Source organism: Pelobates fuscus, chromosome 12, assembly GCF_036172605.1.
Source record: "Pelobates fuscus isolate aPelFus1 chromosome 12, aPelFus1.pri, whole genome shotgun sequence".
NCBI lineage: Eukaryota > Metazoa > Chordata > Amphibia > Anura > Pelobatidae > Pelobates > Pelobates fuscus.
Genome location: NC_086328.1, coordinates 5,289,105 through 5,305,916, shown reverse-complemented (window position 1 = coordinate 5,305,916; position 16,812 = coordinate 5,289,105). Strand labels below are relative to the sequence as shown.

At 42.9% G+C, this 16,812-nt stretch overlaps 1 protein-coding gene across 1 annotated transcript in view; it reads right to left on the bottom strand.

Annotated features, from left to right (window-relative positions):
* Nucleotides 1-16,812, bottom strand: part of TANGO6 (transport and golgi organization 6 homolog) — a 41,476-nt gene that overhangs the window by 2,607 nt on the left and 22,057 nt on the right. Inside the window, exons 13-17 of the mRNA XM_063437785.1 lie at nucleotides 16,213-16,587; nucleotides 16,072-16,129; nucleotides 13,021-13,173; nucleotides 8,869-9,020; nucleotides 8,677-8,790 (exon numbers count right to left, since the gene is read on the bottom strand). Coding sequence (XP_063293855.1) covers nucleotides 8,677-8,790; nucleotides 8,869-9,020; nucleotides 13,021-13,173; nucleotides 16,072-16,129; nucleotides 16,213-16,587 — 852 coding nt within the window. The remainder of the gene's footprint in view (nucleotides 1-8,676; nucleotides 8,791-8,868; nucleotides 9,021-13,020; nucleotides 13,174-16,071; nucleotides 16,130-16,212; nucleotides 16,588-16,812) is intronic.

Sequence of the window (16,812 nt, the reverse complement as noted above, 5' to 3'; positions counted from 1 at the left end):
GAATTTGGCAACACAAACTTGTGTTTCTACAAGACAGGGTAAACCCGATTTGGGTGGTGAGTAGTCTGCATTGAAAGGGTTAAGGTCCTTCCTCAGTAATTACCAGACTGAGGATGTGCTTAGCAGGGGAACATGTTAAGGCATTAACTAACCAGAGTGATCAGAAATGCAAATTTGTATCTGGAAGCCTCGGGTGGGGAAAAAAAAAAATCTGAAATCCCATCCCACGAAGACTCATAAACGACAGTAAGCACGCACATTGGAATTACATGCAGAGGGGTATTGTCAAATAATGAGTTGGTTCGTTAATTACCACTCCCTAATATCATGTAATTATCCAGTCGTCTGGCTCCTATCTATTAAACTATGGAATGGTGATGGTCACACATTGACCATCACCATTCCATCACACAATCGGCCAACATCTGTCCAAGCACTATGACAGCTAGCCTGAGCTAAGCACAGACGGCTTGGGTCACAGAGCTTGCAATTAGTCACACATTACTTGGGCAGGAGGCTGTCAGTTTGATACACACTTCATTAGATGTCAGAATATGGAGGCTGTAACTAATCCATTTTTTATATTTCTACTTTCCTTTTTACTTTGCCCTAACACATTGCAAATCTTTTGTATTTCCTAGTCAGTAACCTCAATCCAGAACCTCGCCACCTTATGCCTATAATAGAGAGGCCAGTAACCTCAATCCGGAACCTCGCCACCTTATGCCTATAATAGGGAGGCCAGTAACCTCAATCCGGAACCTCGCCACCTTATGCCTGTAATAGGGAGGCCAGTAACCTCAATCCAGAACCTCGCCACCTTATCCCTGTAATAAGGAGGCCAGTAACCTCAATCCGGAACCTCGCCACCTTATGCCTGTAATAGGGAGGCCAGTAACCTCAATCCGGAACCTCGCCACCTTATCCCTGTAATAGGGAGGCCAGTAACCTCAATCCAGAACCTCGCCACCTCATCCCTGTAACAGGGAGGCCAGTAACCTCAATCCAGAACCTCGCCACCTTATCCCTGTAATAAGGAGGCCAGTGACCTCAATCCAGAACCTCGCCACCTTATCCCTGTAATAAGGAGGCCAGTAACCTCAATCCGGAACCTCGCCACCTTATGCCTGTAATAGGGAGGCCAGTAACCTCAATCGAGAACCTCGCCACCTTATCCCTGTAATAGGGAGGCCAGTGACCTCAATCCAGAACCTCGCCACCTTATCCCTGTAATAGAGAGGCCAGTAACCTCAATCCAGAACCTCGCCACCTTATCCCTGTAATAAGGAGGCCAGTAACCTCAATCGAGAACCTTGCCACCTCATCCCTGTAACAGGGAGGCCAGTAACCTCAATCCAGAACCTCGCCACCTCATCCCTGTAACAGGGAGGCCGCCAGTAACCTCAATCCAGAACCTCGCCACCTTATCCCTGTAATAGGGAGGCCAGTGACCTCAATCCAGAACCTCGCCACCTTATCCCTGTAATAAGGAGGCCAGTAACCTCAATCCAGAACCTCGCCACCTTATGCCTGTAATAGGGAGGCCAGTAACCTCAATCCAGAACCTCGCCACCTTATCCCTTTAATAGGGAGGCCAGTAACCTCAATCCAGAACCTCACCACCTTATGCCTGTAATAGAGAGGCCAGTAACCTCAATCCAGAACCTCGCCACCTTATCCCTTTAATAGGGAGGCCAGTAACCTCAATCCAGAACCTCACCACCTTATGCCTGTAATAGAGAGGCCAGTAACCTCAATCCAGAACCTCGCCACCTTATCCCTGTAACAGGGAGGCCAGTAACCTCAATCCAGAACCTCGCCACCTCATCCCTGTAACAGGGAGGCCAGTAACCTCAATCCAGAACCTCGCCACCTTATCCCTGTAATAAGGAGGCCAGTGACCTCAATCCAGAACCTCGCCACCTTATCCCTGTAATAGAGAGGCCAGTAACCTCAATCCAGAACCTCGCCACCTTATCCCTGTAATAAGGAGGCCAGTAACCTCAATCCAGAACCTCGCCACCTTATCCCTGTAATAGAGAGGCCAGTAACCTCAATCCAGAACCTCGCCACCTTATCCCTGTAACAGGGAGGCCAGTAACCTCAATCCAGAACCTCGCCACCTCATCCCTGTAACAGGGAGGCCAGTAACCTCAATCCAGAACCTCGCCACCTTATCCCTGTAATAAGGAGGCCAGTGACCTCAATCCAGAACCTCGCCACCTTATCCCTGTAACAGGGAGGCCAGTAACCTCAATCCAGAACCTCGCCACCTCATCCCTGTAACAGGGAGGCCAGTAACCTCAATCCAGAACCTCGCCACCTTATCCCTGTAATAAGGAGGCCAGTGACCTCAATCCAGAACCTCGCCACCTTATCCCTGTAACAGGGAGGTCAGTAACCTCAATCCAGAACCTCGCCACCTTATCCCTGTAATAAGGAGGCCAGTGACCTCAATCCAGAACCTCGCCACCTTATCCCTGTAATAAGGAGGCCAGTGACCTCAATCCAGAACCTCGCCACCTTATCCCTGTAATAGGGAGGCCAGTAACCTCAATCCAGAACCTCGCCACCTTATCCCTGTAATAGGGAGGCCAGTAACCTCAATCCAGAACCTCGCCAACTTATCCCTGTAATAAGGAGGCCAGTGACCTCAATCCAGAACCTCGCCACCTTATCCCTGTAATAGGGAGGCCAGTAACCTCAATCCAGAACCTCGCCACCTTATCCCTGTAATAAGGAGGCCAGTGACCTCAATCCAGAACCTCGCCACCTTATCCCTGTAACAGGGAGGCCAGTAACCTCAATCCAGAACCTCGCCACCTTATCCCTGTAATAAGGAGGCCAGTGACCTCAATCCAGAACCTCGCCACCTTATCCCTGTAACAGGGAGGCCAGTAACCTCAATCCAGAACCTCGCCACCTTATCCCTGTAATAAAGAGGCCAGTAACCTCAATCCAGAACCTCGCCACCTTATCCCTGTAACAGGGAGGCCAGTAACCTCAATCCAGAACCTCGCCACCTCATCCCTGTAACAGGGAGGCCAGTGACCTCAATCCAGAACCTCGCCACCTTATCCCTGTAATAGGGAGGCCAGTAACCTCAATCCAGAACCTCGCTACCTTATCCCTGTAATAGGGAGGCCAGTAACCTCAATCCAGAACCTCGCCACCTTATCCCTGTAATAAGGAGGCCAGTAACCTCAATCCAGAACCTCGCCACCTTATCCCTGTAATAGGGAGGCCAGTAACCTCAATCCAGAACCTCGCCACCTTATCCCTGTAATAAGGAGGCCAGTAACCTCAATCCAGAACCTCGCCACCTTATCCCGGTAATAGGGAGGCCAGTAACCTCAATCCGGAACCTCGCCACCATATCCCTGTAATAGGGAGGCCAGTAACCTCAATCCGGAACCTCGCCACCTTATCCCTGTAATAGGGAGGCCAGTAACCTCAATCCAGAACCTCGCCACCTCATCCCTGTAACAGGGAGGCCAGTAACCTCAATCCGGAACCTCGCCACCATATCCCTGTAATAGGGAGGCCAGTAATGTCCACAGATGAGGAATCGGATCCACCTGCACACTAGACAGGCCTTCAGGCTATTTGCTGTGCCCGCTATGAACGAAAGCATGGTTTATAATACGCCCTTTGTTATATATAAAATGTACTTTCAGCCAGGATTCAGAGTATTGCGATAAGGTGTTGATATTTATTTATAAAATATTTTACCAGGAAGGATATATTGAGATTTCTCTCGTTTTCAAGTATGTCCTGGGCCGACAAACATTGCGTTGTTAAAATATGGTACAGCATAATAAAAAAAATACTAATATTAAAATATAACACCGACGAAGTAGGAAATAGAGTTAGCCAGGATCGTGGTCCTTTCTTTTCATAATGCGGTATAGTAAATGAGAATTACCCATTTCTACATATCTTCTCTATAGTGTGCACCAGCATGACATTCCCAATGCTAATAATAGTCTACGCCAGAGATGGAGCTCAGCTCTTTCTCGGTGGTAAAATCTGTGAGCAAATCTAACATTGTTGCAGATTGGCTGTTCTCAAAATGGCTCTTTATAGAGGAGATTTTGACACTAAAATACTGCGTTGGGACTATAAATAGATTACAGGGGCGGCTGCCTCCACTCTCAAACGCTAATGAAAAATGAAGAGAATTGCAGAAATTGGCAGTTTATCACAGCGGGTAATTAAGAAATTGAACTTGTGCTGACGCTGAGCTTAAAATACTCTCACACGGTGTGCCAAGGCATTAACCCTGACAGAGCCAGCGAGAGCAGACTGCCGCCAGTCTGTACATTGAATGAAATAAGTAAAGGATCTGATCTGGGAGAGAAGGGTGTGTGTTCAGGTAGAGGAAGCAGTCTATTGTATCACCATAGTATCCTGCCGTGGGCCATTAATTCACTGCTGTAATGCAGATAAAAAGTGCAAGATCAGCTATCAGGGATCTCCGGAGCCTTAAAGGGACACTCCGACCACAACTCGCCAGCATACATTTAAATATACATCCGTCACAGAATTCAAATGGAGGAGATTGAATGTGTCTCTTCTCTTCAGTTCACTACAATATCACCTGAGCCTATCCCACCCAGAGCCAGGGTTGTTTAGGCTCTGGGAAATGTGAGTGTGAACTCCCAATTTTTAATAAGTGTGCACAACTAAAATACTTAAGATGAGATGGCCGGCACTATATTTGCTTTGTATGTATCTTTTCAGATGATTCCATGAAAATATTTGTTCTGGTGAGATATACCAATTGACCATTTATAGAGAGTAATGATTTAGCGCTACACTATATCTTGGTTTTGGATGTCAGAAGTCACTTGTTTGGGTGGTTGCTGCTGGTTTTAGCAATTCTATGATTTTATGTGCTACACTGTATATTAGAATCTTTAGTGCTGTCCACGTTTTTGGGTCACTACACTATCGTGTTTACATTTTATTGTGAAGAGCCCAATCCCAGAGCCGCTACGCAGACACTATTTATTGATATTTTTTCAGATCCTGGGTAACATGTGGTGTCGTTGCTTTGTGGATGTTTCACTCTGGTCTTGTGTTTACTGTTTATATTCCTTCTACAAATACTCTCTCTACCAACAAACACAGGAAATGATTATAATCTGATAAAGTAGGACTCTCACACCAGTAAGCCATATTTAGAGGAACACTGCAGGCACCATAACTATTCTAGAACAGTTTGACTTCTTCCCGGCGATCCAGCAGGAGCCTCTCACTACCTCCACTACAGTATTCAGGGAACCAGATGCTTATCTATGCGAGGTCCCAGTTCTCCTAGCTGTTGGGAGGAGGTGTGGAGTAGCACCCGGCACACACCAGGTAAGAATTCAGACCGTGTTAAAAAACAGTTTGACTGCTTACTTACTACAGGGCACCATAACCACTACTGTGCACTGTAGTGGTTCTAGTGATTGGACTGTTCCTTAACCTGGCTGTGTAGTGCAGACATGTAGATAAATATGTACCTCTGCAGGATCCTGTTAAGGATAACACCATCACCCCATGCTCTGGGCATCTACAGAGGAATGCCATGTGAATAGGGCTGTACCCATACAGGCAGCATCTAATATACATGGCATGCCTTGTGGTGCCCTAAAAGCCAGGAATGCAATATAAAAAATATTAAAAAAAATTTAAACTACCTAGAATTTTACAGGGGGATGATCCGAAAACTGTCTCTCTTTTTTTTTTTGCACTCATGATAAGCATTACCGACAATAATGCAAATTATTCTCTTCCACAAAATGTGCCTTGGTGGACTGCTAACACGGCTGTTCGAGGCTGGACAGCTTAGGGAATCTTTTCTCTTACAGGAACAGCTTCAGCTTCATAGAAAAAGAATCCCGGCACCATAACTACTCCAAGGAGCTGTGGTGATCAGACTACATAAAATTCAGCTAAACAGGAAGTATTACTTTACTGACAGGGTAGTGGATGCACGGAATAGCCTTCCAGCTGAAGTGGTAGAGGTTAACACAGTAAAGGAGTTTAAGCATGCGTGGGATAGGCATAAGGCCAGAGACTAATGAAAGTATTTAGAAAATTGGGCAGACTAGATGGGCCGAATGGTTCTTATCTGCCGTCACATTCTATGTTTCTATGTAACACAAGTTTATTAGTGCACAGGACAGGTTAGGATCCCTTTACATGATGCCACTTCAGCCTGCTGGTTAATGAGAAAAATACATTTGAAAACCCTCTTTATTGAGGAGATTTAAGCCAGGTTTGGATTGGTTACAGTCCTGGGAAGATAATGCATGTATATATATTTAACATTTTTTATTTTAGAGGTTGGGATTTCAACAGCAATTGTTTGCCACGGAAGGTGTAGTTTTTCATACCAAAAGAATTCAAACTCTTCCTATAGGAATGAGGTAGGCATCAAACACTGCAGCATATTATTCTGGTACAAGGATTTATCAGAGCTAGTCGCTGAGAACTTGCAGGGATTCAAAAGAGTTGAATTAGAAAAAAACATCCCAAGTCTATTTTCTTCCATATCAGCAATTTTGGCGTAAAGTTTAAAATATACTCGGATTTCCCAATCATTTTAGTGAGTAACCCAGTCTTTCTCAAACCATAGAATTATTCTATACGTTTTCCCTTCACGAAAACAAGAAGGTCAAACACTTAAAAAGTGCTGAATTCCCAGTATATATATCGGGATTCAAATCCTGAGCCGTGCACCGACCAGTCTAATTTCCACAATCCCATCCCGCAGACTGGGGCACCATACAAGAACATGTTAATGGCTATTTGGTACAACCAAACCAATATTATTGTGGATGCACGGTGAGAGAGGTTAAATGTCCTTCTAGGAGGTCCAAACTAAAATAACCCGTGTCCCTTTACCAAAGCAATCGACTTTAGTGGGGATTATATTGGGAAGCAATAAACTAGCAGAGTATGATCCTCAGGAATTTCTTATCGGAGGACAGGAGGGCAGCATTATTTCCCCAATCACAACCAGATCTGTCGGACGATTTGCTTTTTACGAAAGTGGCTGCAACTTTGGAAACTATGTATCAAGGTATCCGTTCATAGAATGGTTTAGAAGTTACAGAAGACCACGTTTATTTACTCTGCAGATAATTATCTTTATTAATGGACAGGCTTATTCACAGAGAACATGGGATTCACTCTGTGTATGTATTCTCTTTTGATTTTTAAACATTAAACAATGTTTATTTTCTTGCTAGGGGGAATTCGTGAAAATAAATTACCGTACAATATTTATCTTTTGTCTTTTATAAAGCAGACACTCCTTCACTAGAGATCAGAAAACCCTGAATTCTAGAGAAAGCACTGGGTCAGGAAGGCAATCCAGCCACGTAAGTCACGTAAATAATTTTATTGGTTAATTTGTGGTAACAGCGAGGATGGATGCTCTAGGAGTGCCATAAAGCTGGCAAAGCACCAGGAGATATGTAATCCACAACATGTGAAAGGTTGAATACCCCTGTTCTAGATGCAGGGTGAAAGGTTTAAATACAAACCTAAACCAATATCTGTAAAGTGTAGGAATCCCTGTCTGGGGAAGCTGGATACCGTGTGCACAGATCAGTCTATGCTGATTATACATTTTACCACGGTAACCGCATAAATTAACTAAAATTCAGTGACGACACGAGTGGCTGACTACTACAAAAAGGGAAAGCCATTAAACTCGTCAATCCATGGTGAGCGACTGACATTATGGCCACTATAAATTCAAATTCAATAATTTTATAATTGCGTGCATTACTACATCTGAAATCCTATTGGGTCAATAAAAATTATTTTACTTATATATTAATCAATAGCTGGTAGGCAAGTCATTAGGATTATACAGTATTGTAATTCTATATATTGATATGGACAGGACACAGGGATAGCTCGCTAGTTAGTGAGTTTGGCCTTTACCGTGGAAGATCAGATGCGGTTACAGACTGCACGGATATCAATTACTATAGTATGAACATCAACCCAAAATAAAATAATGATATTAGAAGCCCAGATACATCTGTCAACCTTGAGATTTGTGTATTGAACATTTATTGTAAATCAAGCATTCAAAATTAGTTTACGCAGTAACTGGCAGACATAACCGATCAAGAGACATGTACAATTAGTACTCTATTACCCTCGTTCTCAATCTGGGAGATACATGATACACCAGAGATTGGGAATGTGGGTGACAGACACCCGAATACAGATTGGTCCAACAGTTTAAAACTTCAAGCGCTGTGCTCAAACTCCCATTACTTGTGGGCGGCAGCAATGACTATCACATCAGCCCCAATACATACAATAAAAATCATTTTTTTTAAAGTTACTAGCGCACTATTTCAAGTCAAGGCCTCTTAGGGGAGTCTTACAATAACCATTCACCTTGCTGCTTTAAGCTATAAGGTTAAATCTCTAAAGAGACAGAGAGGGGGATTTTTCTAAACTCCTACACACTTGTTAACCTTTAACAGGGTTGATACGTGTGTGCAGGGATTTAGAAATCAAGGTGAATGGTTTTTAAATGTGGCAGGTGAGCTTACACTTTAATGGCCATTGGAGTGATACTAAAAACTTCTAGTTATTTAAATGTACAAACAGGTAACTTTTTCCTTAGGTTAAAGACATTGTCCCAGAGTTTCTCACCTCTGTGACTTTTTCACTCAGTCCTCGGAGAAGAAGGACCACCACGTGTGTAGCTGCCCTTCGCACCTGAGCTTCGGGGTCTGTCCGGACCATGGCCGATAAACAGCTGCTAACCTGTTGGGGGGGAAATTATTTTTTTAACTCAATAGCATCATTTTCAACAATGTTAGAGGACGGGATGGGTGTACCTACCTCGTGTATTATAGGACCCAAAGCAAACTGTAGATGCTGGCACAGCTCCCCCAGATTAGACAGGCTGCTGGCCCTCAGCAAGGCATCGTGATCTTTGCAGCCACTAAGAAAAGCATGTATCAGGAGGTCTCTGTACTGGGAAACCATGTCCCCTGTAAAGAAGACATTTAAACTGATATTATCTCACCCAGCTATGTAAAATTTCATATACATTACTAGACATATCTGGCCTTCAAAAATAGATATTTTAAGTAACCAATTTAAAACGTAAAAAAGTCAGCTCTAGCTATTAAATATCTGTATATAGAATATTAATTACAGACCATCATATGAACACAGTAAGGGGGTGGGCGGGGTAATCAATATATTGATTTGTAAATGTGCAGTCTGTGCCACACATGGGTTAAGTTAATGCTAGTTGTCTGGCACCTGGAGCTATTAAGACATGATATGTCTGCACATTGATCGTGACCCAGAAATCGTTACAGTATACCTGGTTTCCCACACCCAGGAAGCAGGCACCGCTCGGAGCTGAAATCATACGCTTATTACTAGAAGGCTTTGGGCTATGGTAGGGATTACAATAGTTTATACAGCGGTGAAGGATCAAACATAAAGGCACACGGTTACAGCATGTCTAACCCTGATCACTAACTTCAAGGTCTAATCCCTGATGTCACAGTCATACTGCCAGATCTGCTTATACAGAATAAACAACTGACACTCGCAGAGCCTACCATTAAAGAGTATTAATCTCTACCTTGTGCAGATACATGGCAATGTAGCATTGTATTAACTAATACTGGCAGAGCCGGCCATACCTACCATTATAGAGTATTAATGTCTACCATGTGCAGATACATGGCAATGTAGCATTGTATTAACTAATACTGGGAGAGCCGGCCATACCTACCATTATAGAGTATTAATGTCTACCTTGTGCAGATACATGGCAATGTAGCATTGTATTAACTAATACTGGCAGAGCCGGCCATACCTACCATTATAGAGTATTAATGTCTACCTTGTGCAGATACATGGCAATGTAGCATTGTATTAACTAATACTGGCAGAGCCGGCCATACCTACCATTATAGAGTATTAATGTCTACCTTGTGCAGATACATGGCAATGTAGCATTGTATTAACCAATACTGGGAGAGCCGGCCATACCTACCATTATAGAGTATTAATCTCTACCTTGTGCAGATACATGGCAATGTAGCATTGTATTAACTAATACTGGCAGAGCCGGCCATACCTACCATTATAGAGTATTAATGTCTACCTTGTGCAGATACATGGCAATGTAGCATTGTATTAACTAATACTGGGAGAGCTGGCCATACCTACCATTATAGAGTATTAATCTCTACCTTGTGCAGATACATGGCAATGTAGCATTGTATTAACTAATACTGGCAGAGCCGGCCATACCTACCATTATAGAGTATTAATGTCTACCTTGTGCAGATACATGGCAATGTAGCATTGTATTAACTAATACTGGGAGAGCTGGCCATACCTACCATTATAGAGTATTAATGTCTACCTTGTGCAGATACATGGCAATGTAGCATTGTATTAACTAATACTGGGAGAGCTGGCCATACCTACCATTATAGAGTATTAATCTCTACCTTGTGCAGATACATGGCAATGTAGCATTGTATTAACTAATACTGGGAGAGCCGGCCATACCTACCATTATAGAGTATTAATGTCTACCTTGTGCAGATACATGGCAATGTAGCATTGTATTAACTAATACTGGCAGAGCCGGCCATACCTACCATTATAGAGTATTAATGTCTACCTTGTGCAGATACATGGCAATGTAGCATTGTATTAACTAATACTGGGAGAGCTGGCCATACCTACCATTATAGAGTATTAATCTCTACCTTGTGCAGATACATGGCAATGTAGCATTGTATTAACTAATACTGGGAGAGCCGGCCATACCTACCATTATAGAGTATTAATGTCTACCTTGTGCAGATACATGGCAATGTAGCATTGTATTAACTAATACTGGGAGAGCTGGCCATACCTACCATTATAGAGTATTAATCTCTACCTTGTGCAGATACATGGCAATGTAGCATTGTATTAACTAATACTGGCAGAGCCGGCCATACCTACCATTATAGAGTATTAATGTCTACCTTGTGCAGATACATGGCAATGTAGCATTGTATTAACTAATACTGGCAGAGCCGGCCATACCTACCATTATAGAGTATTAATGTCTACCTTGTGCAGATACATGGCAATGTAGCATTGTATTAACTAATACTGGCAGAGCCGGCCATACCTACCATTATAGAGTATTAATGTCTACCTTGTGCAGATACATGGCAATGTAGCATTGTATTAACTAATACTGGGAGAGCTGGCCATACCTACCATTATAGAGTATTAATGTCTACCTTGTGCAGATACATGGCAATGTAGCATTGTATAATACTGGCAGAGCCGGCCATACCTACCATTATAGAGTATTAATGTCTACCTTGTGCAGATACATGGCAATGTAGCATTGTATTAACTAATACTGGCAGAGCCGGCCATACCTACCATTATAGAGTATTAATGTCTACCTTGTGCAGATACATGGCAATGTAGCATTGTATTAACTAATACTGGCAGAGCCGGCCATACCTACCATTATAGAGTATTAATCTCTACCTTGTGCAGATACATGGCAATGTAGCATTGTATTAATGGAACCCTCCTATTATATGTAGACCTACCTGGATGTAAACCTGGCTGCCGTACTTTAGCAGATAATGAATTTATTCAATGAGATTGCTGCCCTGCCAACGTCTCACTGAATGCACAGAGACCATACCTCATTCAATAGATTGACAAAATCGGCCAATGAATGACAGATTCCGTTAGCGGTCCACATGGTAGTGAGAGACAGTCTAACCCGCCATTACAGATACAGCATCATCTGCACACTGCACCTTTTATTCACTAAAGATTGTGCTGAATATGAGAAGGATATAGTCCAGAATAGCCACTTTCCACAAATCTCGTGTGGTGAGATCTGATGGTGACGGTTAATAAAACATATTAAAACACACATTCTATCAGCATGTTAATTACATACAAGACATCTTCCATTTTAGAATTAAAAATAACACAAGTTCTGTGTTCCGATCAGATTATCCGTTCTCTCTATAAAGCAGCAGATTCTGTGCAGACGGATGTGTTTTTGTAAATATTTCCTGAACTTTCACAATAAGCTGCTCCTCGTCTTCTGTTGGGACAGACGATGCACGTTAACTCTGCCACACGCAAGATGGAACACGTTCCCTGCCCTGGGAACGGCACACGATTAATGCATGTGGGAAAGGCTGCAAATCCCAAAATACTGGGTGCAGGGTACAGTATACATGTCCTGCAGTCTGTCCTCACTTAGAGAGAGGTAGCATTAAACCAGAAGGTCTACGACATGCAGATAGCCCGTATCGTTAACAGATATCAATATTAAATTTCCCTATCGCAGTATTACAAATTTATCAGATGGCAGTGAATAGACACACACTGAATGACTTGTAGCAATCCATACGGCAATAACATGTACGAACAAACCTCGAGTGCAACAAAAAGCCCAAGTTAGCTGGCGGCCTCGCGGCTCAGGAAATAATTGAAATGGACCTTACCACATCGCACAGAGCGGTGCAGTACGTGCCAACCTCTGTGTCATGGAGTGAGGTCACAGCTCACTGAATGGTAGCTGCCAATACAAACTGATCACTTTCTGGGAATTATGGCCCATTCGGGATGTGATGGGGACGTTCCCTCCGCCAACATTTTATCTCCTATTACATCCGCCTCTTAAGGGACAAACTTTATTTTGTGTTAAACAAGAAAATAAAGTTTGGTTTAAAAAAAAAAAAAATAAATAAAAAAAACCCAGTTGTGTTTCAGTGTGAACACAATATAAAAATATACACAGACTGTAATTTTACGTTTCCAGAATTATAAGACTTTTTCTGTCATGGCAACAAAACTTTTTGTCCTTTTTGGTAACTTATGCAAGTGTTACATTTACTGGGATTAATGGGGTCAGGAGAAAATCTAACTTTATACAGCATTTACTACACAGTGTAAGTTTAACACTACATTTAATAACCTTACCCATTACTCTGACACATCTCATCAGCACCTCTCCCACCTTCATTCTGGTCTCTGGGCTTCGAACTTTGCAGTCAGGAGATGCAGTATTCCCATACTGAGCCAGAAGGATTGGTAGTACTCGCTCAGTAAACTCCCCAGACAGGACGGCCATGCCTGAAGAAACAAGGTGGTGGGACCAAACACAATAAAACTCCCGACAGTGCAAATAGAGAAATTACTGTGAAGTAACATTGGAAGCTGGACATTTGACTTTCTGTGCCCGTGGGGGAATTTCCAATCATGCTTCCATAACTATCCCAGAGTTCCCTGCTTGACATGCAAATGAGCAGACAGGCCATGGTTACAAACACAGCTTTTTATTTTTTTTAAAACCAAAACACAGTTTTTGATCCAACATGGTCAGTGACCAGACACCGGCTGTGGATTGCAGTTATGACCTGGTGTGTCTCATCAGCATGGAGCTGGTTAAACAGACTGGATAAGAGATCTGCAGATGGCCAGTAAGGAGACCACAGACTCCCTCACTCAGCTGGTACAAAATGTCACTCTTTTCCACAGTTTAATTACATAAAAGTTAAAATGACAAGAATTGCAAATCGTAGCTCATTCGATTCGTACCAAATGGTAAAAATGTAGCAAACCTTCACAAACTGGTTTGGATGCTATAGACAATGGCCCGCAGTGTGAAGGAATACCTCATTTGTGTTCACACTAGCGCTGTGTAAAGTGTGTAAGGAATATATAAAGGAAGCCAACGTGTCCACAGCCTCATGCAACGGTGGAAGTAATGGCTTCCTGGTATCTGGTAAGCACTCTTTTTTCCCCCAGCTTTTTAGAAACACATCAGACAGGGATTTTCATTAAGTATTTGAAAGAGAAATTAAATTTAGCTTTAAAACCCGAAATCCACTGAACTGACTTCCCATGTTACTAAATATCCCTGAGTGGGTAAATAATGAAGGTTTAAATGATCCACACATTAAAACGCGGCAGCTATTTACATTAGTAGTGAGAAATGGCTTGTCATATTGTCCTGTTGGCCCAGTTTCCTGGTAATGTGACGAATTGTTTTGCAGCGGTTTGCCCTCTTCCGGCCCCGGTCTCCTTTAAGGCTGCCTGTCATTCATTGACTGAGAGTGTCAGCTGTCTGCAATGATTGCAGTTCTTTGCACAGAATTGACATTAGTGAAACGCTAAACATACAGCCTGCAGGCACCATAGCCACTGTAAATCACTGCTTGGAGTAACCTTTTAACAAAATTATAGTCAAGCAAGCCAACATTTTGTGAAAAATCAAGCAGTAAGCCGCGTCTGAGGATATGGGCCGAGTCTTGGTCTCTATGCTGAACATGCCTGGATGGGCCTGTCTGCAGATTAGCCTCTCCCTGCAAGCACTTTATTAAAGGTTAAAGTGAGGCCTTTAAGCTTCTAGATGAAAGGGTGCTGTTTTAGTGTGTATCCTGGGAAGCCTCTGAAACACAGCTTACATTGTGTAACGGGAACAATGTGGACACACTTTGCCTGCTATTACTGGGCCTCCCAGGAATCTGCCATCTTCTCTATCATTATGGACAGTGAGGGAGAGATTGTACCTAGAAAACTTGGACACGGGTCCCATAGTCAATAATACAAACGTACGGGTCAACGTCCAGATAAAATAAGTCAGTTTACCTGATAAAATATTCTGGTTTCTATAAATAAAACTAAATTGGAAAAGGAGAGAAAAATAAAATAAATCGATAGAACTATAGAGAAATCAGTATTGTGGAATTCTTTTTACAGTTTGAAGGAATCTGAATGTTCTCATGATCCTCCTATACCCATAGCTTTCTCCAACATACACTCTGTAAAGCTGAATTCATTCTCCCCATTACCCCATATCTGAGTTTTTATTTAAATTACCATGTCCCCAATTTAGGAACCATCATCAATATCCACTATCCGGACACCTTGTGTCTCACCTGTCCCATTCTACTCTATACTGTAAGCAGCAGACACACTGCATGACTCATTCTAGAACATCTAGTAATATAACAAGCTCAATCCTGCTCATTGGATACAGATTACTCTAAACCACATGCTCTGCAAGTAACATGCACACCGAGTGTCCCTCAAACACTGCTTCTGGGAACTGTTCCTGTCAATTACTCTACAACCGTATAACCATGGAAACCAATGGAATGTTCCTGCTGATTACTCTACAACCGGATAACCATGGAAACCAATGGAATGTTCCTGTCAATTACTCTACAACCGTATAACCATGGAAACCAATGGAATGTTCCTGTCAATTGCTCTACAACCGGATAACCATGGAAACCAATGGAATGTTCCTGCTGATTGCTCTACAACCGGATAACCATGGAAACCAATGGAATGTTCCTGCTGATTGCTCTACAACCGGATAACCATGGAAACCAATGGAATGTTCCTGCTGATTGCTCTACAACCGGATAACCATGGAAACCAATAGAATGTTCCTGCTGATTGCTCTACAACCGGATAACCATGGAAACCAATGGAATGTTCCTGCTGATTGCTCTACAACCGGATAACCATGGAAACCAATGGAATGTTCCTGCTGATTGCTCTACAACCGGATAACCATGGAAACCAATGGAATGTTCCTGCTGATTGCTCTACAACCGGATAACCATGGAAACCAATAGAATGTTCCTGCTGATTGCTCTACAACCGGATAACCATGGAAACCAATGGCATGTTCCTGTAAATTGCTCTACAACCGGATAACCACGGAAACCAATGGAATGTTCCTGCTGATTTCTCTACAGCTGTAACAGTCACCATGGAAACCAATGGAATGTTCCTGCTGATTTCTCTACAGCTGAAACAATCACCATGGAAACCAATAGAATGTTCATGCTCATTGTTCAACTTTGCACCAATTATGTATTATTACAGCACATTGTAGTGGTTATGGTGCTTAGTGTCCCTTTAAGCATAACACCCATTTAATTAAGCTTTACATTTGGATTTTAGTAACCATACCAAAGGTGACTAAATACACGTGTCAGACAAACCTTACTTTACCTTGAATTGCTGACAGGTAGACAAACGGATCCTCCTCTTCTAGATTATCCAGGAACAGCTGTAAAACAGGACGGTGTTACAAAGCAGGCAGACAAGGGAGACGCTCACATTTGGGAGATAGGCAAGGATCTCTTCAGTCACCTTTAGGGCCTGTTCCTTGTGCTCCAGAGCTTCTCGGTGCCTTTGCTCCAGCAGACGTGTCAGGAAGCGGAGAGCAGCTGCACGAGTAGGAACATCAGAATGGCGTGCACTGCTCATTATCTCTTGGAAGTCTCCATGATTGAGCCTCTGGTCATCACTTGGTTCTCCCATTCCCGTTTTCTTGTTCTGTACATCCTGAGCCACCGTCACCTGGTGGCCGCTGGTCCTGGGTGGCAGCTGTACTGCACAATGCGTGGCGATGCTGATTCGGAGATCACTGGCCAGCTCCTGGATAACGAGCTCTGGGTGAGTGAGGGATACTTGCTCCAGCAATGGAAGTAATCTTTTCAGATGCTTGAAATCAGGTGATGTCAGCTGGGGAGTTTGTAAAATAGGAGGTTATTAGACTGGAGCAACAGCTGCATTAGAATGCATTTCATTAATGTGTAAAAACTGGCTTAAAACAATGGCATGTCTTACAGCCACTGCTACAGATACAGGAATTTGGATTACTATAGAACAGTGATGGCGAACCTTTTTGAGCTAGAGTGCCCAAACCGCAATACATGCCAACACGGCAATTAAACCTTAATACTGAGG